Source organism: Strongylocentrotus purpuratus, unplaced genomic scaffold (genome assembly GCF_000002235.5).
Source record: "Strongylocentrotus purpuratus isolate Spur 01 unplaced genomic scaffold, Spur_5.0 spur5_scaffold_16, whole genome shotgun sequence".
Classification (NCBI taxonomy): Eukaryota; Metazoa; Echinodermata; class Echinoidea; order Camarodonta; family Strongylocentrotidae; genus Strongylocentrotus; species Strongylocentrotus purpuratus.
In genome coordinates, this window is record NW_022145601.1 from 29,683,755 (window position 1) to 29,711,228 (window position 27,474).

Below are 27,474 nucleotides of genomic sequence, written 5' to 3' on the forward strand. Positions count from 1 at the left end.
GAAACAGGCAATCAGAAGTGCATTGATTTTAATTGCATACTGGTACACTTAATGTTTTCCATGCTCCATGCAGTGTTTATAAACTGTTTCTGTTCATAGCACCCCTTTTTTTTAAAATTTGCTAGAGCAAAATTGAGTTTCATTTTGATGTTTTATCACAGCTCTTACCTGCCCCTGTGGACTCCTTTTTGCTGGCTATGTGGTGGTGATGATGATGATGATATCTGTGTGTCCCATATTTATAGTGGCACATGCACAGTTAGGTAGTGGATAATTGTCCAAACCTCTCAATGGAAGACAATTTCAATGTTTGTTCATTCTAATATGCCCTTATGTCACCCATTCTTGTTTTTACATTTTGAGTATTTAGATGACAACATTCCACTGTGCCATAAAGATTAGTTGACTGCTAGACTTATTGCAATGGAAAGAAATATAGTTAATGACGTCACTTGTCTTCTATGTCTATATATTCTTTTATTATATTTTTAGTGCAAAGTATAGAAATGTGTATTGGACTGGATGATAAAAGTTTTGTTAGTTTGTATTGAAATCTGGTTACACTATTTCATCTTTTGAGCGCCAGAAGGGCATATACTCTGTTAAAGATATATGCCATTCAGGGTGGTATTCTGTAAGCGATGTTATCTGTTATGTTAGTAAAATATTGTTAACTGCCATAACAAATCAAAATGACAAACCATTGGTTAGTGTATGCGCAAAGCTGGCTGCGAAACCCTTAAGTTAAAAGAGATATCTGCCCAAGCTCTAGTGGCAAGTGTTAGTACTACGCATTAATTTAAGTATGTTATAATTATCATTTCCTCTAACATAAAAGACAATATCATTTTCAGACTACAGCCCTGGGTCTTATCAAACAGTGTGATGTTGAAAGGGGTTAAAGAAAAATATCTTCTTGATATTTTGCTTTTGTTGTCTTTTGCAGACTATCACTTGCCTTTAACCCATTATTATACTTGGCTTGCCTGCAATGTCAATTTTTTTCCTTATGTTTAGCTACATGACACTTTCCAAAATATATCAATAGAATTCTACAGTTACCAACTTTCAATGGGGAAAAAGATTGATTTCAAATTCTTCACTGTTTTGCCTAGTTAAGCTTATTTTGCTTATTAAAATTCCTGGTTTCAGTTGACACTAGTTACTGTACAAAATAAGGGTACAGATTGTGAAATTTTGAACTTTCTCCTTGTGAGTCTGATGTGTTTTCAGGACTATGATTCAAAGTCAATATGCTTAACCACGAAATGTGGAGCTTTGTCTCTGATGGGTTAATGTATGTTGAATTTAATAAACCTCCTTGAATACAAACTGAAACAAATGTGCAGTATTTCCTCAAAGTTTTTACAAATCAGACTGTGCAAACACGAACATGTCAATCTTCTTTGTCTGCTTTGCAGAGTTTCATTAGTATAAATACTCAAAGCCTGAAATTGTCATGAGCAAATGAGCCTTATTATAGCATCTATGTACTGTTTGTGGAGGAAGTTGATCACTGCTAGTAAACTTTGTATAGTTTTGCAGACAAATGTGGAATATATCTTTATAATTTTCAAAAATGTGACTACTATTTCACAGGGTCTTTGTGACTGAATCATATGTATATTTTGGTAGTTGAAATTATTAATTCATCTGTTATTATAACACAGAAATTCTTTTTTTTTCATTAATATAAGAGTAACAAAGATCATGTCACAGCAGAATTATACATAGCAAAGAAGTGCACAATCAGAAAAATACATTATGTGCATTTATATGTTTCACAGGTGCATCTAGGGTATATCTTCTATTTATTTGTGCATATATTTTTGAACTATCTCTTTGTGGTAGTAATGGGACCAATTTGTTATTCAGTTGAGATGAATTTGCAATTGTCATTGTATTTATTTCTATTCTGATTAATAGCATTTCGAACTTGATGTTTAAGTTGAGTTCTGGTCATGTGCTTGCAATTTAAAAGAAACGATTGAGGAAGCTACATTATGTAGTAAATAACAATAATTGTGTGTTTTGAGGTTTTGAAATCATCAAAGTGATAACTAAATTAACCAAATCTTGCTGAAAATCACATTTAGTGAACCTCACTGTGTGAGTTAGCCATCCCTGGCTCCAAACAGACAATACAATACTTTTACAGTACTAAGGCAGAAGCCAATTTTTAGAAGCATTGCTGGTTGTTCAAATCTCAAAACATCTAAAAGTGGTGTGCAGACATTAAAATAAATGTTTTATGTAATTTTATTATCTTATTCGTTAGTTATTTTAGGGATGAAAGGTCTGAATAAAACTGGAAGTTGAAAGAAGAAATGATAAATGAGAGCTTCACATTTATGAACATTACATTACATTGCATTGTGTTCTTGACTGTACAGTGAGCCGATTATGTGCAGGCAGCATAAATCTGATAGTATGAATCATTTAATGCTACATTGCCTCTGTTTAAAGCTAGGAGGGCATTAAAATATACCCTTTTATTTACAGAGTTTTTGCAGACATAGTGCTAATAATAATAATAATAATAATCTTTTAATTTAGTATTTCCTCTCAATCTGTGTGGTAGAGCCAGAAAAACACAGTGAAAATTAAAAATGGACATTTTTCATTGTTTTACTTAACTTGTGAGGAGAAAGTGCAACTATTGTTTTATATATATGTATGAGAGATATAGATTTTCATTACTTTGTATATTTTTGTCGATTTGGGCTCTGAACTGTGCATTGTGTCCAATACATGGATGTATTAGGTTGGCTTTGTTGTTTATATACTGTCTAATGCAACATATGATGTGTATGAAATAATGTGCAGGAGAAATGATTTGGGATTTCTTTTTTTAAAGAAATGTAGATGAATTTCTATGTAAATTCAAATATTTCCTTTTTTGAAAAAGCCCTTTTACTACAAAAATGGAAAGAGGATCATCATTTATCATCTAGTTTTATTTAAATGACAGAAAATACAAAGGAATGTTTTATATATTTTGTTTTGCGTTAAGAGAATTTTATTTGTCATGACATAACATTTTTTTTAAAACTTTTGTTTTCCTATTTCATTAATGTATGTTTTATATTTCAAGTTAATGTAGACTTTAATCGAAATTCTTATGGGACATCGTCTGCTTATGCTAATTAGGTCTCTTGAGTAATATTACAAATCTCAGCAGTGTTCGGAGAGCTCGCCAAGTGCGAAAGTAGGGGGGTACTTTATTGTTTTGAAATTGATAATAATCATTACTTTGCATATATTTCCATGTGCGGAATTTTGATACACGTATTCATCTAATCTTCCCTTATGCAATGATACAAATTAAATAAATATTTTAAATCAATGAACCTCTACTTTAAAACCTTTGGCATTTAGTAGAGGGCAGACTTGCATTGTCTTGGATCCAAAAGTGATGAAACCTCGATTTAAAATTGAGCTTGATTTAGCTCTACAGATGCTCAATGAGGAAAGAGTGGTTTTTCTCACTCCTGACCTCCTTTATAAAATCTTGTGCAGATTTGTGTCCTACATGTATGTCGGTGTATAATGTTCTACATTCTCTTGACTTGTGTTAAAATGTTGATTTATGCTTTACCAGTCAGGTTGTGACACACAGATATAGATGGATTTTATATAATGGATAATATTATTAAATTTAGAGAATTGGTAACACTGCACAGGTGGCATTGTATATTTTTTTTTTCCTTCTTATTTTGAATAACATGTGAGGTTTCAGTCAGTTTCCTGTTAAATCTAAAATTATGTGTAATTCCATAACTGTTGTATTGTGTAGGCATATCTGTTTGAAAAATCTGTGTTGCAAGATTGAAGGATTGTATTTACATGTATTATGTTGATCACTAAATGATCAGAGTTTTTGTTATGCAATTTGTACTCTGAGAAAAGAACTGAGAAAGCAAGATAAACATAAGTCTTTCCTATTTGTAAGATTTTGATAGAATCTGTTATGTACAGCAGGAGAATCATTAATATTTGTAAATATTCAAAGGGCAGAGATTTTTTAAAGAACAAAATACAGACTAAATAATAGAATTGCAAAGATATTGTTGTCTTGAGTATTTTGTTTTGTGTAAGAACCACACCACTACCTAGTATACGATGTAAAGCCAGAAAAGATTTGTACATGATCATTTTCAAATTTTGTGAGTGGTTGATATTCATGCTGGTAATGACAATATCAAAGTTTGTCTATTTGCTTGGGTTATTTGTTATAAAAAAAACCAGCATCTCACAAGATTCACAAATGCATCAAGTTGCACACGGTCACTGGTTTTACAATCAGTCAGTCACTCAATAGTGTCTGACAGTGGGTGCGTTTATTGACCAAATTTTTGCCTAGAATCAGGTTTCTCAAACGTCTTTCAGGCAAATTTTGGAGGTGATAAATGCAAAGCCTTTTTTAAACGTCTTTAGATATGGGCATATCTAAAGACGCAAAAAGGTGTGTTTTGAATGTGACATACAGCCAGAATCATGATTACGAGACATGATAAATGCAAAGCTGTTTTGAACCCCACATACAAATTGGACCTTCCCCGGCTAATTTCCGGTTCAGCGAAATAGTGCGCACCATGTGCTATGCCCTAGTTGACCTCCGAGCAACTCTCTGCTACCCGGGTCAAACGGCGCAAAGCAGCTTCGCAGAGACAAGGCCTTTATTTTGAATCGTGAAGAGACGATAAACGCGACATCCCGAAAATCACATTCGTATAGTGGGGTTCGATATGTACATATCTAGTGGCAAGACCCGATAAACTCACCCAGTGAAGTCTAGGAAGTAAACAGGTTTCCTTGCATAATTTTAATATTAGGACACTGCTTACATTTAAATTTCAGATAGGACATACGTGACATATTCATAATTTCTGCAAAGCTCTACAGAATTCGATGTTGGCTGCAAATGGGACATAGTATCTTTAAAGTGAGACCCCTCTTATATCAAAGAGTTACAGCCAGATTACATACTTCAACCACACAAACAGAGATGCCAACCTCTTGACACAAAAAAACAGACTGAGTATCCTAAAAAATCAGATTTTCACGAAAACTCTACACTAACATTGGCCCATTGGCCCAGTAAAATTTCAGAAAAATGTTTGCTCTTTCATTAAAATGGTTGCGGGGGTTTACTTGTCCATGTTTCTATGCGATTCCGATGTTTTTATGGGTTTAAAAAAAAAAGATGAAAAATCGTATTTTAAGATCGTATTTCACTCTTATTATCGTACTAAATACAATTTAATCTCTGCACAAAACATTTGTCGGATGTTGAATATGTATCCCAACCTTCTCCCCTATCCCCTAATCAAAGAAATGACCAGGCATAGATACTTCATTTCATTTACAACAATTTTATTCGTACATGTAAACTTTAAAACATATTTCCATGCTCTTCTGTACACCATTTAAATGGCCTATTTAGAACTCAAAATTCTTAAATCAAGGGAAAGCATAAGCAAATAATCAATTTAGACGATTCAAAAGAAGAATCTAGAAAGGTATTTAAACAAAATCTCACTAAATTAGAAATCACGATACAGAACAAGTGACACACGCAAAATTATGGGACTTGACCTTAAGAAGGGATCATTTAACAATGTTAAATCTGAGATACACGGCTCTATGTGTTATTAGTGTCTGTGATATGGTGTAATATTGAAGCCCTAAATAAATTGCACTTCAAAATGATCAAGAAGTGCCTCAAAAAAGTAAAAATCTTTGAATGACCGGTTTTACCATACTCGTTTTCCCCAATAGACTGAAGTGTTTTCAAAATTTGTAATTCCAATCATAAATATCTTGATAATCAGACAGGCGATCGGCTTGTAAAAGTCACAGGGTTCCTGACTGACCTAAAAGTTTATAATTATCATTGCAGCATGAGCTAAATCCCAAATTTTGTTTCACAATCTGAGACAAAGTTACCGGATCCCTTTAAAGGGAGTGTGTCGTCGGCTTCCATGTGCACAAGACCATATTTAATGACACCAGACTTGGTGGAAATGCGATTAATGGTAATAAAAATATTGGGTTCTTGTATAGCACTCGTATCTGTCAGATATGACACTCAAGGCGCTCCCAAATAATTACCCTGGCTTTAGCACGACTGCCATTAAGCGCTCTAGCATTTCAAGGAATAAATTGATTAATGTGTGCACAAGACTGGACACAGCGAACATGTAGGCCTATTAAATTAAAGCACATACTTGTCATTACAGTTTGTCTAAATAACAGGAAAAATAGAAATATATTTGAAATTACTAAGGGAAAAACAATATATATGTTAAAACAAACAACAGGCCAAGGCAAAAGACAGAAAGACACACTCATTTGAAAAATATAATTTTTTTCCTCATCCTTTCAAAGGTATGATAGAATATGCATTAATACTTTCAAATTTGACAGTATTTAAAAATGTACTACGAACAGGACAGACGAAACAACACACTCCACTTTCATTGAAGTTTGTATACCGGTAATCATATTCCGTTGTAAGGCTTTCATCTTTTATCCTATATAATGGAATAGATAGGATTACAAAAAAAAAAAAAGATGAGTCTCTTCCGAATATAACAGAAAAGTACATTTGTCTGGCATTTGCACACAAACAGTTAATATTCATGTATTGTATTGTATTTACTAAACTTCATTGAGCTACATCAATATACTGTTTATTAACATATATATCATATTAATCAATTTGTTCATGACAGGCTCAAAGCAATATTATAACTAGGCACTCGCATATTTTGCAGATAGACAAACAGTATAAGAAAGTTAGTGTTCCAGATATAAGACCAAATTAAAGCACAAGTGCTGTTGGATAGGTCAGAGGACCTTGTTTCTTGCCTAAGGCTTGAAGCGTAGATCCAGTGGTATATCTACACAGGGAGAAGGGAGGGAGGGGGGGGGGGGTTGAATTCCCTTCAAATTGGCAGCCCATTTTCAAGAAAAAGTAGCTTCACAAGTCCACTGGAGCACATATCAATTTGGAGGGGGGGGGGGGGCACTAAGAAGTTAAAGGTAAGACTTTACGAGAAGCAGATAGAATCCACTTCCACTACCACGCCTTGAGCTTGCGGACTTTCTTCTTCTCTTGGGGTGTTCGGAGCGTCATGGAATGGGGCGCCACACGCACCGCCCTGCGAGGGTTACGCCTCAGAGAAGTATCCAGCAGGGCGTCGCCCTCTGGTTCCGTGGGGGCTGGAGAGAGCAGGACCACGCTGTCTGCCTCAGAAGGGGATTGGAGGTGGGAGACGGCCAATGAACGTCTGAAAAGATAGCAAATACAGAGGGAAGTAGATTAAGACAAGTGGATAAAACTCTGATTCCACATTGATTTTCTCTTTCCTTTTTATAACATTCAGGGATGCCAGTCAGTTTTACTCACTGGGCCTGAAAAGAAGCCATAACACGCCCCATATGTGCTGTACAATATAAAGCCTGAAAAAGCCTGAAATGGGAAGTTGTCTGGGCCGGAAAATCGGGCAAAAGCCTGAAGACTGACATCTCTGAACAGTATTGTGAGAATGAAAGAACATACAGAGCGATGACGAGTGGATGACTTTTAGTCTAAGCATCGCAAGAAAAAGAGAAATCTTGAGAGAAGGAATACAAAGCCGTAGAGAGGTGTAGAGATTAAGAAAGAGAGAAAAGGAGATATCATTTAATTGATCCCATTATAAAGCAGATCCAGGTAGTCAACACACATTTATTTTAAAACTGAAGGAAGAAATATAATACATCCCAATTGAGGTAAGTATTAGGAGAGGAAAACAATGATGAAGATGTAATTCTCGCGTTTCACAATCCTTGCGCCCTCATTCGCTTCAGTTGCGACAGTCACTCTAGCGCTGTAATTTGGGGAGATGGGTCGACAACTTTCTCGACAAATCAGGGTCTTGTTTTTCGAAACCAACGACAAGACAGTATCCGCCAACTACGGAGATGTCCCTGAACTTCTTAAACCGTTTCACGAAGAGCTTTCTAGCGAGACATCTTGTGAAATCGATACTATCGGCGAGATGAGGAGCCAAGACATAGCCTTTAATAGGCGCAATACCACCGGATTAAAACAAATTTTGTTGACCAGCGAGTGCCTCTCATGGAACGATCATTGGTGGCGCATGTCTTGTGAAACACGAGAATGGAGTTCTTACCTTGTGTATCTACTGGGGGTCACTGCAGGCTTCTCCTTAACTTGTGTCATGGATGCATTTCCTCCTCGCCCCTTCCTCCCGCTCCTGATCCCCCTACCCCCCATCAGTGACTCCCCAGGGAGGGGTGATGGGGAGGGAACAGTCAGGATGGTCTCTGAAGCCGTCTGGCTGAAGGAGGGAGGAACGGGCGGAGCCGTTTCTTTGGTGATGATCCTTACGGCTGAGCGACGCCCTCTGGATCTTGTGAGGGGCGGGGAGAAGATAAAGGAGGGTTGAGCGGGCGTGGTCGGCTCCTCTGTGGGATGAGAAACAAAATAATCGCAACACATGAATCAATACTGATGGGTAGACTATGATGGTGGGTCAGACTTGGGATATCTGCAATTCTCTTAAAAATTAAAAAAAGTTCTGAAGCACCCTTGCCAAGAAAGAAAGAAGAGAGTCAAATAAGTCTCATCATACTGTTGTCTTTAAACTGTCAATAGAGATCTCAACATCTGCATTATTAAAATGAAGTGTATGTAACCAAAAGTTTACAATTTTACTGTTTGTTTTATCTAACAAGCATTATGCATTCAATATCATGAGATTTCAAGAAAAGTGGAATCTTTGACTTTTAGTGAAGAGAATTTGTGATCTCTGCCACTCTTTCTTAAGGATTTTTTATTTATTTGTTAGATTTGTGTTAGTGGTGATCTTTTAGTGACATTAATACGTCACACTTAAACTGGGGGGCGTTTCATGAAACAATTAGGACTATTTTCCAGGCCTCTGATTGGTCAAATTTAGTCAGCACCTGCAGTTGTTGGCGGACAAATGTTGATAAAACGCTCCCCAGATTCATACTTATATGAAATTATCCATTCAGATATTTTTCAAATTACTTGGTAATAAAAGTTCACCTTTCTTGTGTTCCTGTTTGTCTTTGGTCCTTGGACTAGATCTTGATGTCATGGACCTAGTCACCGGAGACCTTGGGGATCTCCTTGGGGTCTCATTCCCTTCGGGCGGGGTCGGTATCATCAAACTGGGAGGTTTAGGGGGTGATATGATATCTGAGAGAGAGAGGGGGAGGGGGGAGAGAGAGGGAGAGAGAGAGAGAGAGAAAGAGAGAGAGAGAGAGAGAGAGAGAGAGAAAGAGAGAGAGAGAGAGAGAGAGAGAGAGAGAGGGAAACAATTCTTAATATTTTCTTTCTTGACCATGTAATGTAAAACTTTAATCTCAATTATAACAATGGAGGAATTACAATTTATTTGAATTTTAGTTATAGTATCCTGGAGACATACATAAGCAAATTGAATAGTGATGGTATGTCATGAAAACAAATCCACAGCAGCACTTATAGCATATTTGGCTTTACAAAAATCACTTTTTATCACTGTACTAGAACAAATCAGTGCCAAAAGTTAAAAAGAAATCATCATCAATGCCATTTTAAACCTGAGTGGTGTTACCTAAAGCTTTATTCCAACTTTTTAAGATGATTGACTTGGAATCTCTATCCATACCCGCTTGAACATCCATAGGCGAATCCAGCTTGCTTGCATCCCTTGGTTCCTCTGTCAATTCCTGCTCCTCCTCACGATGCGCCCCTTCTGTCTGCTTCAGAGTCTCACCGAAGGGAACCCTAGGGGGCGTCTTCTCCACCTCCCGTGTTCTGAGCGCCAGACCTGGAGTGGTCTGGACCGACATCTCAGCGACCTCCGCTTTCATGGTCTGCTGCTGTAGGTAGTCCGACGTCGCGCCAACCATGGGTGAGGTCTGGATGTGAACGCCCTCCCGGATGTGTTTGGGAACAAACGAAGAAATCTCAAAGACTTCCTCTTCTCCGAACCGCACCTGGATTTCGAGGAAAGTTAAAACAGAGGAGTCAGGATCAGTGCACACACTTGACATCATTGGTATAATCCATAGGTCATCACTCATGACCAACCCTATCATTCTCATGATCAATATCATCACCAATCTTCTTACCCTCATCATCCTCATCCAAAGTTATCATTACAATCACCATCATAAATATCATCATCATCATCATCCCCCCCCCCCCTCTCTCTCTCTCTCCCCCTCCTGCTCCTCCTCCTCCTCCTCCTCCTCCTCATCATCATCATTATCACCTTTGTCTGTCCCTCTGCGACAACAACAGCCTCATCCTCTTCTTCTTCCGTCTCTTCCGCCTCAAAGGTGAGCTGCCAGTCATCAGAAACAGGTGGATCCCTCTCCAGGAAGGCCTGCTCTACATCAAAGTCTCTCGACTCCCTCGGGGGCGATGGCAGAGGAACGGAGGAGGGGCTTGGGACATCCCTGTTGGGTAGCCTTGGGGTGAATTTCTCCTTGAATTGGAATGGGCTAAGGGGGTGGATAGGTTTCCGTGGTGATGGCTGGAAGTAGAAGCCTGGAGGCACAACTGTTGATGGTTCACGCTTCACGTCCAGTCCTGCAAAATCATACATGCAAAGTTGATTGATTCATCAAGATTGAAATGGAAGGAACAGAAAGTATGTTTGATTTTCACCGGCTTTTACCCCTTACATGTATCTTACGTTGATAAGAGACAATATTTTGTATTAAGCAACTAAAATTCAGTCTGAAAGTATTCCAAGATTATTGGGAAGCTGCAAGAAACATATATTTTGACAAACTGTCCGACATGGACTTGAAAGCGCTAGACCAACTGTTAGGAAATTTTATGCTGGTGTGAAATCACGAAATAGTGAGTCATACAGTAAGAAATCTCAACAGGCTTTGAGGTATGGTATGCAGAGACATTGACATTAAATTAAGGATACCAACTTTGCGAAGTCTGGTCGAGTGTTCAAAACTGTTCTTCGGAAACTCAAGAAAGAGGGGAAAGCCGGCGTAAAACATCATAATCCTGTCATTGCAACCGACATGAACAAGATTCAAGACAGTCTAGACCAGGACTCTCCATGTGGACTACAACGTAAAGTTTCCATCGACATTATGACCCTTTTTGCGAGCAGGGGAAAAGAAAATTTGCATGATATGAAGGCTGATGACTTTGTTCTGAGTGAACAAAATGGTCACTGTTATATCCGTATAGTCGCCAAAGCTAAAAAAAAAATCACCCGGACAATGGCTTGAATAGCCAAGGAGGACATATGTTCAAAATTCCTGGGAGTAGTAAGTCTAAACTAAAACTGCCTTATCTGTGGCAAAAACCCAGAAAAGCTGCACAATGCTCGAGTCGGAATTCACACTCTTGGAACTATGATGAAGACAATCATATGAATCAGCAATGAAGCAGGGTGCTCGACTAAATTAAATACATGAATCATTGCTTGAGAGCAATGTCGATCACCACACTTGATCATGCTGGATTTCCTTCGATGGACATAATGACTGTTTCAGGACATAGATCTGAAACCAGCATCAAACGTTATGCCCAAACAAGCGACCAACAAAAAAGGAAGATGAGTGACACAAGATGTTCAGCTCTTGGTCTACAAGTTCAAGAAGGACCGGCTGATCACAGACAGCCAGACCAGCAAAGTAGGCCTGAGACTAGTCCTACTCAAACCCCAACACATGATGATGATATTGATGATTTCTTGGATATTTCCAACAGTCAAATGGATCATTTGCTAGCTGAAACAGAATAACTCTACAATTGTTTCTCATCCTGTTGAAAACAGAAATGTGCAAGTGCAAAATCAGTTCCAGTTCAACGACTGCATTATAAACATTTATAACTACGCTAGTCTAAGTTAGAACCTAGACTAATTTTGACCTTGTGTTCATGTTAAATATCTGACTTAAGTTATTTGCACGTTTAGAACATTGACTTTTCAACTGTTTAGTGTTACATCTACAATTTTCTTGTAGTTCACAAAGTTTTAAATTTAATTTTCTGACTTGGAGTTGGAGTCCACTTTCATTTTAGACCTGCCAAGTGCAAGCCTATGGAATTTTCGTGGAGTTTATTGGAATAGTATTGTTGGTACATGGTAAGCAGATCAAACCTACCCCCCTCCTTATCATGCCATCGTACAGAAAATAGAATCTAACAGTTAGAATCTAGACCTAGATCTAGACTAGTACTAGATCTAGAAGTCTAGTAACTGTTAGAACTAGGCCTTTCTCCAGCTGCAACACAGGTACAGCAGGAGAGAGGAGAGCCGGTTCCTAGGTGATCTGAATGTTTACCCAGACAGAGCAGCCAACCATTACGTTTTTCCCCGAATTATACTGTTTTTTTCCCCGAATTAAGGTAGTATGTTTTTTGTCATAAAATATGTTTTTTATTTCTCATTTTTAATTTTTTTTTTACACATACCGCACGTCAACAAAACGCCCTAAAATGTTGATCACTACTTCAATAGAAAACTTCAATAGAGATTTATGATTTAATAGTCAACAGAAAAAAAAAGTGAAAGGCGTAAATATATTCAAAAGAATGAAAAGCCAATAATGCCAAAAAACTACCAACTTGTAAATAAACTATAGGTCCTAATATGGATATTAACAGCGAGAGGAATGGACATTTCTGCATTGGAAGTGTTTCGCGTGTGGTTGTAAGTTTCGTTTTAATGAATTTCCTTTTTTGCCATTATGGTTTCTTTTTTTGGTTGCACAATGTTCACTTCGGAAAGATAACTACATCCAGATCGCCTCGGAAGTGATAGTTTGTCCCATCACCTTCACCAATCGTAATTATTTGCTTACTGTACATGTGGCTGTGAATAGTGTCCCAGAGAGATTACACTATACAGATGCCAGCTGATCTGACATTTGCTCTTGCAACATGTGCTCCAGCCTTTAATTTATTCAGGATACATGTATAGGGTCAGGGCTAAGGGTGCAATAGAGATTGAGGTTGTATTTGAGTTAGGTGTAGGGTTACGTATAGTTTTCAGTCCAAAATTAAGCTTGAAAAATTGCACTGAAGAAGAAATTGACCGCAGAGCAATCTTTGCCGGAGTATGTGACATCCAACCAGATGCTATTCATTATCATTACCTTCAGTCTCCATCTGCTCATCCTCATCCTCATCATCCATCGCCATGGGAACCGGCTCTTCTCTCTCCCGCTGTACCCGTGCTGCAGCAGCTGGAGAGAGAGACTGCCTTAGACTGAAGTTGAAGGTGATTTCTTCATCCTCCTCCCCGTCCTCCTCCGCGCCCACCAGGTTGCTATGACCTAGGACGCCCTCTAGGTTCAGCATCATCCCTTCTGGAATGGGCGGAGTCTGGGAGTCGTCATCCTGGAACAAGGCTTGCAGGACTTGCTCATTTTCTGAGTAGGCACAGGGGGATTTAAAGAATTTTGAATAAGTGTCTGTATACAAATTCTGAGCAATATTTTCTTTCCTACTTCATATACATGTAGGTGTACATGAAAACATTCCAATCATTTGGTACAAACTTCTTTGCAGCCTTGAATATTCGTTGTACATGTAAGTTTGGTTCTTTCAGGAAACATTATCCAGTGCTACCATATTTCATCTTTACCTTAAAAATATAAGAAGAAAAATAAAAAAATATTGATACACATAAATAATATGAAACGTAATAATGTTCAAAAAGTCAGTGGATCAGACATAAATTGGTAAATTGGTCCTGCTTCTTTCAGGTCATGATTAAACTTAACGATTCGAATACCTTTTTGATGGATATTGAAGATCTTAATCTTTAAGCCGTTCTGTACTAGTTTGGCTAGGGGGATTAGTTCCCTGCAAGGTCACTTGACAGGTGGTTATCTCATTAAATCAGCTCTCAATTAACATAAGAAAAAGAAGATCATGGGTGACCAACATGCACCGATTAGGCATTGTTTGCTATATGGAGGGTGCAAGTAGCTATAAGTAGTGCAGTAGGGCTTTAATCTATGTTGAACCTACCTTGTGATGGTTGGGGCTGAGGAGAGGGAAGCCTCACGCTAGGTGGCTTCTCCTTAGGCGTGATGATACGACTGCTTTTGGGCGTCGGCGGCTTCATCTTCGGGGTCAACACCAGATGACCCGGCTCCTCCTCTTGTTCCATCTGGGCGGGGCTGATGGATGAGTCATGGGCCTGTTCAGGGGGTATGCCTTCCATAGGGGATTGGAAGGGTGGGGTCTCAGATGCCTCTTTGGTAGGGGAGGTCTGGGGGCTCAGGGGTGGGGTCGCCCATGTTTGGGGCGAGGGTGTGTCACGCTGGGGGATGAATGATGGAGGCTCTGGCATCAATCTGGATTGGGTTGGAAATACCAAAAAAAGGAAAGTGAATGCCAATAAATAAAAAATAAAAGATACCCCCATATACGAAATAAATATATACATCACAGGTTTTGAAGATCAGAAGATTAAAACACCTGCAAAACTTGTACTCAGTACTCTAAAACTTGTATTGCAAATAGCTGTTACTTGTACCTTTCGATTAATATTCTTTATAATCCAAGAAATAATATGATTTAAGATTAACAAAATGCAAATTAGTATGGAAAACAGTCATTCTGAACTTTGGAAACCAAAATTAAATGCTGGCATTGTGTTAAAGCCATACTGTACTAGAAGCACTACAGCAAAATCCCCTCTAGCACTGTCTCTGTTCAGTTGTAGCTGTATGGTCCCGTAACTCACATTGAGTCCTCTGTCTGCAAAGCAGAAATTAGGTATTGGGTTATGGACTGTTGGCAAGTTGAGCATGAGATGGCACTGTGCAATAAACAGTATCAGAGCCATCTATACACAGCGTTTGGCCAACCCGGTTCGAGTTGGACACAAAATGGCGACTAATGCTTTGTTGGGCAAGCACAAACAAAACAATATACTCCATGTTGTGACCCAGTGAAACCAAGTTGGCCAAAATCTGTGTATAGATGGCTTTGACCAGTATGCTAGGGTAGAAAGTTCAGTATCGCTTTAAGATATCATCTAGTATTTTCCTGCTTACTCATTGATATCTGGTGAAGGCGATTCCTGTGAGATGGTGTCGTCTGAAAAGCGGATGTGCCTGGCAGGTGTGGCTTCTTTGGTCTTATCAGGCTCCTCCTCGGCTAAAAGAAGAAGGAACCGTTTAGGAAATGTTTACAAAATATTTCCTTTTAAAGGAGTAAATATTCATCTATTCATATAATTTGGGCACTATTGGTTATAACAAAGTTTAAAAAGCACATGTAGCTCGAAACAACAAAGCTAAATTGACTAGATATTTGAATGTTTCACACATTTATGATGATGTACTACTTATATTTCATTGGAACTATGGAGGTTTGCAGAAAATAGTGAGACAGAATGAAACACATATAGATGGAGAAAGAAAGAGAGAGAGAGAGAGTCATTTGTGAATGAGAAGGGAAAGAGCTGATGACGATCAAGGAGAATATAATGTTAAGTGTTTGCTGGAAGAGTGAGGAGAAGAACTATATAGAAGAAATGTGGTTGGCAAAGATTTAAGTTTGAACAAATATCCGGTATTGTCTTCTTTCAATAACTGGAAGCTGATGAAGTTTTCTTAACAATGGGTAGCATGGGACCATTTCCCTTTTTGACAGATTAGCCAAGCACACTTATTCTGGAGACGTTAGAGTCTGTCTAACAAACGTACACTTAACAACTAAATTATTCATACCCTTTCCAAGTTTTTAAAGTGCAAGTTTTGTAATTTTTTAAGTGAAATTTGTTTTCTTCCTAATTTATGTTTCTTGAGAGCGTGACAAATTAAAGCTTACATCTAGAAGATATTCAACAAAGGTCCTACTTCAACCAGTCCACCTTCATTCTTGATTTACAAAACTCATAAAAAACATCAAATTTACAAGGGGTATGACTAATTCAGTAGTTAACTGTATCTGCACACACGATAGATGGCCACTTACCAAATGAAAGTACTTTGCGGTGGAATTGAGGTGGCGTTGGCAGAGTAATATCTGCAGCTAAGGGTGATGATTGCATGAGCAAGAAATGAAAAGCAAGTAATGATGAGAAAATAGATACCACAATGCACCATGATGTTCTTACTCAAATTTTGCTTCATAGAAAACAACTGTGACCATTTGGACCCGTGACTCCGGCATGGAGATACCCAACTATAACACACCAAAAATCATCTAAATCTTCTGTGTGTGTGAAGTTGGCCACTGTTATCTCAGATCCTCATTAATTTCATGAAAGTAATTCACATTATGATTTGATGATGATCATAACGGTCACTAAATTCATGTGCGCACGCTCGGACCCCGGCTTACTGTCGGTATGCACATGTATTGTGCAGCGGTTTGCTGTGAAACCTGTGAGAAAGTGTATACTAATGTCTTCATTTTTAGGAAAAATACTCCAAAAAAGTTAAGAATATTGACACAAAACAGGTAAGAAAGATAACGACTTTTAAATCATGACTGTTATTTGAACAATTGTGGAAATTTAGATGATTTTTGGTGCGTTATAGTCAGGTATCCCCATGCCGGAGTCACGGGTCCAAATGGTCACAGTTGTGAACAAGTGCCAAACAATGTAGGCTTCACATTGACCAAAGAAAGTAGAATTTGTCTGCACTACTGCAAAAATCTAAACATAAAAATATCTTTGCACATTGCGTAAGACATGACAGACAGTGGAGAGACACAATAAGAGCACAATAAATATCTTTACCTGTCTTTTTGTGGGAGTTACAGCAAAGTGAATGAATATGATAGCGAAAAATGATTATACAATATTTATGGAATTCATTTTACATGTAATATGAAATACTTTGGTGTGGTGATCACACCAGCCAAAACACTGAATATGCCCCGCTCCAGCTCACTGCTTGAATGATTTTGTCGTGGACCTCATGCACAGGCTTTATTCTGGGCACCGTCTTACAAAGAGTTGATCCAAAACTATCGCAATTCCTCTAATTAATCGCAAGTTTGTAATCTCCTATCTCTTATGTACGTAGTTGCGATTAATATCGACTCTTTGTAAGACGGGGCCCAGGACAACAAGCAAATGTGATGCTAGCACTTCGCTACTATACACATTTGTCTGACATGAGACCCATACATTATGGAGCACTGTAAGTTTTCAAAACTATGAAGCCTGCATAATGTGAAAAAGCGTTTAACAGAGAGCTGACAGAGATAAAAAAAATGGCATCTTGAACCGAATTCTTATTATTCACCTGTGAACCCTCTTGCCCTCTCTGTGACGACCTTCGGAGGACTAGGTGAACGTCTGATGATCTTTCTGACCTTGAGGATAGATTGGGGTGTGGGTGGGGCTACCTGAGGCTCCTGCTGGATTATTGGCATTCTCTGATTGGTATACAGAAAAGATCATAATGAAAAGAAGAAAATATTGTCAACAGACAAAAGTGAATCTTGTATAAATTAAATCATATTTGGAATAGATGCACAAGTGGCAAATATCAATATAAAATCTACCTCCATTATAATCATCATCATCATCATCATCATTACCATCACCGTCACCACCACCACCACCATCATCATCATTACCACCACTATCATCATCACTACCACCACCACCACCACCACCACCACCACCACCACCATCCCCACCACCACCACCACCACCACCACCACCATCATCATCATCGTCATCGTCACCATAATCACCATCTGTAGCCAAATATTGGGTATATATTTACATGAAGGACTTTACATATTTCAATGTTTTCTCATCCCCTCTTTCGTCTCCCCTGTCTCTCCCGCGCTCTTACTTTCTCTTTGTCATTCTCTCTCTCTCTCTCTCTCTCTCTGCCTTTTCCCCTCTTTAAATGAAAACAGGTTCTTACCCTCTTTACTGGTGGTGTCTGTAGGAGCGACAAGGCCGCTGCTCCAGAGTAATCCAAAGGAGGCCTGCATCATAAAGACAAAAATTAAATTTCAAAGAAATTGCAACATGACAAACCATGAAATGTTTGTATATATGTATATTTAACAACAAAATTATTCACAACCTTTGTCAATTTTATGGTTTTTTGTGTGAATTTGGTAGCTCAAGAATTAAATGTAGACTGGTTAAATTAGGGCCTTTGTTTAATACTTATCTAAGTTTTGATTTGTCAACCTCAAGAAACATAAATTGGGACAAATCAATTGCATTGGTGTTAAGAACACCACCAGCTTTGACCTTTGACCTCACCTTTTGAATGACTCCTTGAGTACCTTGGGTGTCTCCATGCCTCCGAGTCCTCTCAGCGACTGGTTCATACTGAAGTTTAGACTGGTTGAGAATGGATGATAGGGGGCGGTGTCCTCGGCTTCAAGCGTTTCGGGATAGACTACGCTCACGTCAGCACTGGATGATTGGTAAGATGGTCAATATCATAAATATTAGAGAAAGTTTGAGCAAAATCTGATTAGAAATAGGAAAAAAATGGCAACACTGTGACATATCTTGAGAGCTCCTCTAAAATTTGCTCTGTACATAAAATTGTGTAAACTTTCTTTATCCTAGTTATTGATGACGTAATAGATTTGTTTCATACAGGGGTTGTATGAAAAAATATATGCAATAATCATATTTGAGATGACTGTATGATTTAATTTTTTTACAGGGAAAATATTGATTTTTGAAGTCTCACAACTATCTTAATATTTTTAATAGGTTTTTGCTCAAACTTTCACTGACCCGATTCTCTCATTTTCCTGCTTCTATTAAAACCAAATTAATATCAGGGTTATGTATAGAGTTGGGTCTAGGGTTGACAACAGGAATCTGACAAGCGTAATAAAACCCTATAAAGCAATTGATCCATGAGTATGTGTCATAAATAAAATCAGTCAAACTACAAAGAAGTTTAAAATTGTCAGCTTAGCAAACAAACCAGTACATCTTGAAAATTAGGTGGTTCCTCTTAATTCCTAGAAAATAAATTTGGGCAATGCTGTAAATAACCTGATGATCAGTTGGGTAACATAATGTTTCTGATAGCACTTTCTACATGTGTATGTATCTGTTTTATGCTTCCTATTTTATTTTAATTATCAATTAATTAGAAAGGCATTGTGAGGAAGAGTTCACTCTACTGTTTTGCCAATTATAAGAAGACTCATCTAATCTAATCCCAAATAATATGATCTATAAAAGGCAAGTTATATTTTATCTACAGATGTTTTTCTCCACCATGAGTAGTAAAAGGGAACCTAAGAGGCAGAAATTCATTTGATATTTTGGGCGCCACATAAAGCAGCTTTGCTAATACCATGGTGTTAATTAGTATTTCCTTTGCGAACAAGGTATCAACCTTGTATCATGATCATCAGTATGAGTACTTGCATAAAACATTAAGAGCAAGAAGAGCTATATTCAGTCATATACTTTTGCTCATCTGAAGGAGGGTGAGGGGGGTATTGATTGGCATTCTACTGACCTTCTTGCTGTTCTGTTCCGTGGGGTCATCGGTGTGCCAACAAACGGTTCAATACATGGTGAGCTCTCATAAGAATCATCCCTGAAAATGCAAATTAAGCATATTCATTACTTAAAGAATAGTCTGATCACTGATAAAGTAGGAACACATTTCGTTTTTATTTAAACATTTTTACAATTCAAGCATGTTTAATAAATAGTATACAATTGATGCATTCGCATGAGTTCACTATACACTATATCTGCACTCGAGTTGAGGCTGTGTGTGCGATAGATACACACAGCATCAACGAGGGTGAATAGATCGTATAATGAACAAATGAAAATATGCATCATTTGTTTTCTATCAAACAAAACTCCTAGATCCTTCTTATTTCATGTAAAAAGAATTCATTCAAGATTGTTTTGTGACAGTATGGCTAGGCTGACAAATAAATCTCAAGTTTAATAAGACTTAATTTAGTGCGCACACATAGATATAGTAAGCGGACTTACCTCTATACCCCTTTTTGCATAGTGCTGCGCAAGAATAGGCCCATGCACACGCAGTATTAAGCGCTCTAACCTCTACGCGCACTACTGTGCACTGAAAAAGTGTGCGATAGGACTGGAAAAAAGTGCACTCCTTTTCATGAAAACGAGTGCAATAGGCTCAGTAAATGAATCCCACGTGACTGCGCATGACCTATCATTTGATTAGGATCTGGGAGTGAGTTGTATAATGGGGAATGAGAGTTGACCTAGGTCAATGACCTGTGTGACCTTCACATGACTTAACCTTAACCTTAAATGAAATGTGTAAATTATTGACTATCCTTTATAGCTATCCATGACAGCATTAGGGCAAGGCACAAGAAATTGACCAAGGCCAATGACCTGTGTGACCTTTATATGACCTTTCCAACCTTCACTGTATCTTACTTACTGTAGATTGGTAGGTGTTAGATCAGCCTTCATGACATCCCTAGCCTCTGCAATGCGTTCCATGACAGCATTGAGAAGCAAAACACGATAAATTGACTAAGGCCGATGACCTTTGTGACCTTAACACAACCTTAGTTTGACCTTTCATGTATGTTACTTACTGTAGATTGGTAGGTGTTAGATCAGCCTTCATGACATCCCTAGCCTCTGCAATGCGTTCCATGACAGCATTGAGAAGCAAAACACGATAAATTGACTAAGGCCGATGACCTTTGTGACCTTAACACAACCTTAGTTTGACCTTTCATGTATGTTACTTACTGTAGATTGGTAGGTGTTAGATCAGCCTTCATGACATCCCTAGCCTCTGCAATGTGTTCCTTGATAGCATTGAAAAGCAAAACTCGATAAATTGACTAAGGCCGATGACCTTTGTGACCTTAACATGACCTTAATTTGACCTTTCATGTATGTTACTTACTGTAGATTGGTAGGTGTTAGATCAGCCTTCATGACATCCCTAGCCTCCGCAATTCTGTCGAGCACAGCGTTGAGAAGCAAGGCATGAGTAATGACTTTGGATGACTTTGCAGGATTGATAATGGCGGACAGCGGCTTCGGGCGCGGAACTAAAAGGAAGACACATCAAAGATAAAGAATGGTATTATCTCTGAGCCAAGAAAGATATATGCATAAATTTGGCTACAGTACGAAAAAGGCCTATTGTTGCAGGGGCAAGAGTCATAGAACAGATTGATTTTACCTTCTCTTCGTATTCCAACAGGTTTCTTCTGTCTTGAGTCGGTGTCGAAGGCCAGTCGTCTCTGAACCCTCGGAAGCACATTGACATAGCTCTCTGTGATGATGTTTCTAGCTGAAGTCCTTTCTCTAGCCAAGGGATCGTTATCGCCCTGTCGGTATAAAACAATGGAAAAGTGTCAAAATTATGTCTTCTCCTTGAAAACACACATGAATTCCAATGGATGGGAACACTTTGGACCAATCTGAAATCATGGATTATATTTACTTGTTTTGCAACATTCAAATTGTCTTTAGTTCAACCAAATACAGCAGTTCAGTCAATCTGGAATTTCATTTACCCAGAGGGTTTATAACAGACACCAGACTTACCTTTCTAGGGCTGAGTATCCAACAGAATAATATAAAACCAAATTTGACATATTGCTTGTGATAATTTTTTCCCCCTACCTACTACTAAATTTCTCCTTAACATACAATGAAAGATGTACAAATAATAATAATAAAGACATTTATAACGCGCAAGATATCCACCCAGGGGGTGCTCAAGCTATAAAGTATACTTAAATACAAAAACCATTTATTATCATAATCATCTTCTTCAGATTGCTCTTACCATCATAGCTTGTTGTTTGAGGTTCTCATTGAGGCGGACTGCATCCACAAACCTGGTCCTCTGGAGGTAGTGCATCACTAGCAGCTCCTTGGAGTTGGGTTCCGTTGTCTCCAGGAGATAACGCTCAAGAACAGACTCCTCAATGTCATCAAAGGGGAGTCTGAGCAGCTGGTCCATTGTCTTAGCTGATGAAATGAAAGAATTAAGAAATACAGAGATAGCAAAGTTTGAATATCTTCAATTATTCTCATAAAATATGCTGTATTCACTCTAGTGGTAACAACGGTTGTTCCATTAATCAACTGTTTCAACTAACTGTCACTGGTATTAATCTATTTTTGAATCAGACTATTCACTCTTCTCTCCCTCTCTCTCTGTATATATCTATCTATATATCTACCTATAACACTTATTTATCTATCTATCTATCTATATATCTATCTATCTATTTAAATATCTATCTCGTTATCTATCTATTTATCTATCTATCAATCTATTTATCTTTCTGTCTATCTTTCAATACAAATAAGTTTCTCCATAGCTATATCTTGTATTATACACCATAATCACCCTGTAGAAACCAAGATGATTCCATCTACTGTATTCACAGTTTCACCCAGCTTCCATCGGCATCCATCTATTCATATCTCTCCATCTACTGTTCTTGCACTTAATCTCTCCATCTATCAATCCATATATCCCTCAACTAATTAAGACTGAACTCACTCTGTTGAGAGCCTAGGAAGATGTGATACAGAAGTTCATCCATGGTTGATGGGTCACGGTACTCACGTTGAAACTGAAACGCTTCGGCAGTCAACCTATAAAAGATATTAAATAGAATTACATGCAACATATAATGAAATAACTACATTACCAAAGATACTTAATACTTGTAGCATCAATTTCTTTCAATAAATGTCCAGGGAAATCTTGGAGATCAAGACTAAAAAGGGATAAAAGTGCTAGCAGAAGACAAATATGAAACATCATAAAATGAAAACCAATAGATAAAAGGTGGAACATGATCACAAATAGCGCCCGAGTCAGAAATTAGAGTAAAAGCTCTACTATCTAGTTCATTTTTTGATGTTCAATGAAGTCAACCATGTGATGGTTGACATTTACATGTACAAGCTTTATGCCAAGAATAGATCTTTTAGTGTTCAATTTTTATATCAGGTTGGTCCACTTGTCACAAAAGTGCCTGCAAATAATCCATGGAGGATCAGTTTAAACCAAAAAAACTCAGATCTGCCATTGTTCGACAAAATCAAGAAAGGGCAATTTTCTTACCCATTTGCTAAGAGCACAGTAAGGTGAAGTTTGACATCTTCTGGGGTTTCAAGAGCAGGTCGGACACAGCGCACATACTGCAGCGCCATCTTGGCCTGGCCGTGGTACAGGAACGTCTTGATGATCCGTGTGTGTTGCCATGACAACAGGTCGTTGTTTGTGTTGGGGTCGAGCAGCATCGTTAGAGCCTCCTGTTAATTCAGTAGAAGTGGAATGATGTAATTAATTTGGAAGCAGAAGTATCTCACTGATTTAAAGCAATACCAAATGTATCATAATCCTCTTCTTTTTCTTGAGTCACAACATGACTTTATTCATGACAGGACCCAGGCTTCAGGTGCAAGGTTGAATGCTCCCAGGGCCCCATTTCACAAAACTTGTCATCAGTGACAAATGACAGTTTTTGTTATAAACTAGTGAAACTCTTACTTCTGATTGGTTATCAGCAGATTTGTCACTGATTTTTGTCATTTGTCATTGAAAAAAGGCTTTGTGAAACAGGGCCCAGATCTTCATTATTTATAAGGTTCTGGTAGGTGGGGACAGACAATCAAGAGTTCCATTTCTGCCCCCCCCCCCTTCCGATAATTGCAAACATTTAGTCAATCCTTGTTATTACCCCATGAAATGAAGCAGATGCACTTAAAGTATAGAGTTAGTTTGAATTAAACCCTCTCTGGTTAACCACTATTCCAGTACCTGTCATAGACGAACTTTCAAGAATGAAAGTTTGACTTAAATGCTATGCTAGATAATTGGACATAAAATATCTTCCATGATTACAAACATCACAATACAGATAACAGTTTCTGTTTCTAAAAGAGAAATCCAGACCTCATGTCAAGCACAATCAAGGATTTGCTGAACATCTCATGAAAAAGGTTAAGAAAAGAATCATCCAGTATTAATATAAGTGACATGCTAGACAAACAGTAATTGGTATAATGATGTAATCTATTTATCGATTTGTAAAACTGACTGTAAAAAAGAAAGTTTTACCTCATAGTCTCTGTGATCCAGGAGCCAGAAAGCTTGGAGAAGCTTGGTTAAACCCAGAGGGAGGCTGAACACTTGATGAAACTTCTCTATTTTCTCAACCATCTGGTAAAAGACAATAGAAGAAAGACGAGCATAAAATTAAAAAATGAATCTATACATTGAATTAGTATAAAGCCATATATGTGCCCATAGTTGTAGAGAATATTGAAAACTGTCAACATGCACAAATAAATGATAAAACTAATAAATGACTTAAGTACTAGATGAGTGTTAGAGACACAAAGTCACTTTGCTGAAAAAGCAACAATTTAACAAAAAATCATGAAGTATGTGTAAGAGATAGCCATTACCTAGACATCTACATGTAGTTGAAAGTCAGTATAACAGGATTTTAAAACCAAAAGTTATTATCACTGTAAACACATTCATCTCTAGTATTAATACAAAAAACAGTAGCAAAAAACAGGACTCTGGAATGAATAAAAGAAGATCTTTGAGATCAAACAAGAACAGAACTGACCTCTGAGTGCTTGGCATCTTGGCCAACTGATATGATGTCTAGGAGGAGGTATCCCACAATGCAATGCTTGGTTGCCAAGGGAACATTCTCCAGAAGGAACATATCGAGAAGAGCCTAAAAAGGTTGAGAAATAAGGTACTGTCAAACCACATGAAATGCAAACATTCAGTGTTCAGTATCAATCATTTTGCTGCATGAAACTTAGGTTACTGAACAATCACAAATTACAAACTTTCACAAATCGCAAAAATTCAGTGCTTAGATTGAATGACTTCACTATATCAAATGTTCATGAGCCGGACCACTAGCAAAATTCGCTCAAGTTATGTGCACATGATGTTTTTGGTGTTACAGTACTATCAGCTATGCCTGTTATCTTTGATAATATTCTTGTCCGGAGCATATCATAATGAAAATCAATATTACTGATGAGGAAAAGAAAAAATAAGGAGACACAACAAACGTTTTAAAGAGAGCTTTAAGAAAATGCTTGTTCATTGTTTTAATGTAGGTGCTTTGATCAACTTTGAAAGTTTATTTGATAGTTCCAGTCCCCCATACTGGATCAAAGTCATTATTATACCAAAATAATCAATAAATTTGAGGTAGTTTTCCAACACTTCTTCAGGTCATGCATTCATTGTTGCAGATCTGTACTAGATGGTAGTGTTTCTTATACTCACATGTAGGCTTGGCGGGGGGTAGGTCCCTGTACCCCCTTGTTCCTTCCGATCCCAGAGAGAGGTGAGTGCTGGCCCCGCCTCTGATACCAGACCATCAATCAGCATGATGTCACTGTTTCCACTTTGCCTATTGGTCAAAAGAAGACAACACAATTTGTTTATAGCAAGGTATAAATAAAAGAGTTAATCTCAGAATTCTTTCAATACTCTCCAGAAGGACCTGCTTTAGAAGTCAATAGCAAGGTCCCACTTATAAATAGGGAATGTGAGTTGGTCTAGCAGTAATGTTTGTGGTACCGTCAGCTCTCTGTTCTCACCTACAAACTGACTCAGCACACCCCAGTTCAAGACCGAGTCACATCTTTCGCATGGTGGCATTAAAGGTTGGTCCCCAGACATAAATAATCACATTTGATTGATACACGTCTGTAATAACCCAAATTACACACACACACACACAATTACTGGAAGGAGATCAACTTCTTCAGGCGGTCTGATTCTGATGGGGTCTTCCAGAAAGGGAATCTGATCACACAAAGAAGCCAGTAGGAACTGGCAAAAGTAGCTGAACAGGAAGTACTGTACATCTACTTTCCTGAATTGATTTCTAACTCGCTATTAAATTTTACTCATCATGACTCTAAAAAAAAACAGATGAACACTTCTGCATCTTCGAAGATTTTCTTTTTTCTCTTGACCAATCACTGTAAAATCCAGCAAATTTGAAATTTTAAAGGAAATACCATTCTTTTTTCTTTATATATGTAGATATATATTTCCTTCTCTAAGGAAGTGGAATTAGATACCCCCAAAGACTAAGGAGATAGATACGGTCCCTTCAATGCCTGATGCATATATATATTTCATAAATTCAGAAGACTGAAGCAATTACAAATTGTATGAGAAAATGTTTTTTAAACATAGAATTCTTCAAAAAATGATATTAGTATTGAAGTCAATCTAGTCTTTTATGTTAAAAAGATGAAGTAAAATTGTACCTGCACATTCTAGAAAGCTCTGCTCTTCGCTGGGCATAGGTCTGGCGTAGGAGAGAGGATGGATAGCAGAACTGGCCATGAAGGGGTGATCCCAGATCATCTGAAATGGAACATAAAAAATACTCATTAATTAATAAGTGGTCACCGTCAAGGATTTAGTGACATTGGCTATTTCAGGGGCATGAAAGGTTTGCAAATCTCAGCGATTAAATATGCATGTATCTTAATTTATGGGTATCATCATAATCTACATCATTAAAATCATCATCTACATCATCATTATCTACACCACTACTTCAAAAACATCATCATCTTCATCATCATTATCTACACCACTACTTTAAAAACATCATCATCTTCATCATCATTATCTACATCACTACTTCAAAAACATCATCATCTTCATCATCATTATCTACACCACTACTTCAAAAACATCATCATCTTCATCATCATTATCTACATCATACCTGCCAACATTTGAAAATGAGAATTAAGAATTTTTAGCGCGGTATGTCTTCGAAAATAAGAAATCTGTACACTTAACAGGCGTTCGCACATGCAGCGGCAGTGTAACTGGCAATACGCGGTAAATCTGTGCAAAAAAAAGCGAATTTAATCATGCAGCCCTTCAACGCACGCAATACACGTGAACTCTAACATCGCGTAAAGGATAAAACAAGCTTAATTTGGCTTAAGCAACACCAAAAACAAAAAAAACAAAAAAAAAAAAAAAAAAAAAAAAAAAAAAAAAAAAAAAATCGAAATTTTGAAAAAAAAACAGAATATTCCGGATTTTGGGGTCCTAAAAATCCAGAAAATGGAATATTCCGGATTATTCGGAAGGGTTGGCAGGTACGCTGAATTCAATTCGGTGTAGCGATTGTCCAACACAGCTCAGTTACGGCAACATTTGACATGCATCGATCAAACTATACACAGTACATGTACGGTACGCCTCGCCATCGCTGCCCCACTCCACTGGCACCGACTCACCTCCGGTACCGCACTGCAGCGTGCGTTCACTCTGTATACCATAGTCCCGACACACTTCTTCCAAATACTGGATTAGACAATTGAAAAGTTAGTACGGTACGGTAAACTCCATGAATCCATCAAGCAAGCGTATTCCTTGGGATTGGAAGACATTATAAGTAAAACTGACAAACTTTTGCAA

The 27,474-nt window shown here is 37.8% G+C and overlaps 1 protein-coding gene across 2 annotated transcripts in view; it reads right to left on the reverse strand.

Moving 5' to 3' along the window:
* Nucleotides 1-6,349: 6,349 nt before the first annotated feature.
* Nucleotides 6,350-27,474, reverse strand: part of LOC755028 (protein ELYS) — a 36,875-nt gene continuing 15,750 nt past the window's right edge. The window contains exons 17-38 of one of the 2 annotated variants that reach the window (XM_030987243.1): nucleotides 26,298-26,397; nucleotides 25,300-25,426; nucleotides 24,617-24,730; nucleotides 24,097-24,198; nucleotides 23,098-23,288; nucleotides 22,528-22,622; nucleotides 21,802-21,986; nucleotides 21,190-21,337; nucleotides 20,908-21,055; nucleotides 19,504-19,584; nucleotides 18,273-18,428; nucleotides 17,923-17,986; nucleotides 17,287-17,419; nucleotides 16,004-16,060; nucleotides 15,079-15,181; nucleotides 14,045-14,373; nucleotides 13,165-13,440; nucleotides 10,302-10,621; nucleotides 9,693-10,023; nucleotides 9,086-9,238; nucleotides 8,184-8,478; nucleotides 6,350-7,295 (exon numbers count right to left, since the gene is read on the reverse strand). In XM_030987243.1, the coding sequence (XP_030843103.1) occupies nucleotides 7,085-7,295; nucleotides 8,184-8,478; nucleotides 9,086-9,238; nucleotides 9,693-10,023; nucleotides 10,302-10,621; nucleotides 13,165-13,440; nucleotides 14,045-14,373; nucleotides 15,079-15,181; nucleotides 16,004-16,060; nucleotides 17,287-17,419; nucleotides 17,923-17,986; nucleotides 18,273-18,428; nucleotides 19,504-19,584; nucleotides 20,908-21,055; nucleotides 21,190-21,337; nucleotides 21,802-21,986; nucleotides 22,528-22,622; nucleotides 23,098-23,288; nucleotides 24,097-24,198; nucleotides 24,617-24,730; nucleotides 25,300-25,426; nucleotides 26,298-26,397 (3,719 nt within the window). In that variant the 3' untranslated portion in view covers nucleotides 6,350-7,084. The remainder of the gene's footprint in view (nucleotides 7,296-8,183; nucleotides 8,479-9,085; nucleotides 9,239-9,692; nucleotides 10,024-10,301; nucleotides 10,622-13,164; nucleotides 13,441-14,044; nucleotides 14,374-15,078; nucleotides 15,182-16,003; nucleotides 16,061-17,286; nucleotides 17,420-17,922; nucleotides 17,987-18,272; nucleotides 18,429-19,503; nucleotides 19,585-20,907; nucleotides 21,056-21,189; nucleotides 21,338-21,801; nucleotides 21,987-22,527; nucleotides 22,623-23,097; nucleotides 23,289-24,096; nucleotides 24,199-24,616; nucleotides 24,731-25,299; nucleotides 25,427-26,297; nucleotides 26,398-27,474) is intronic. The other variant, XM_030987244.1, reaches the window with a different exon arrangement.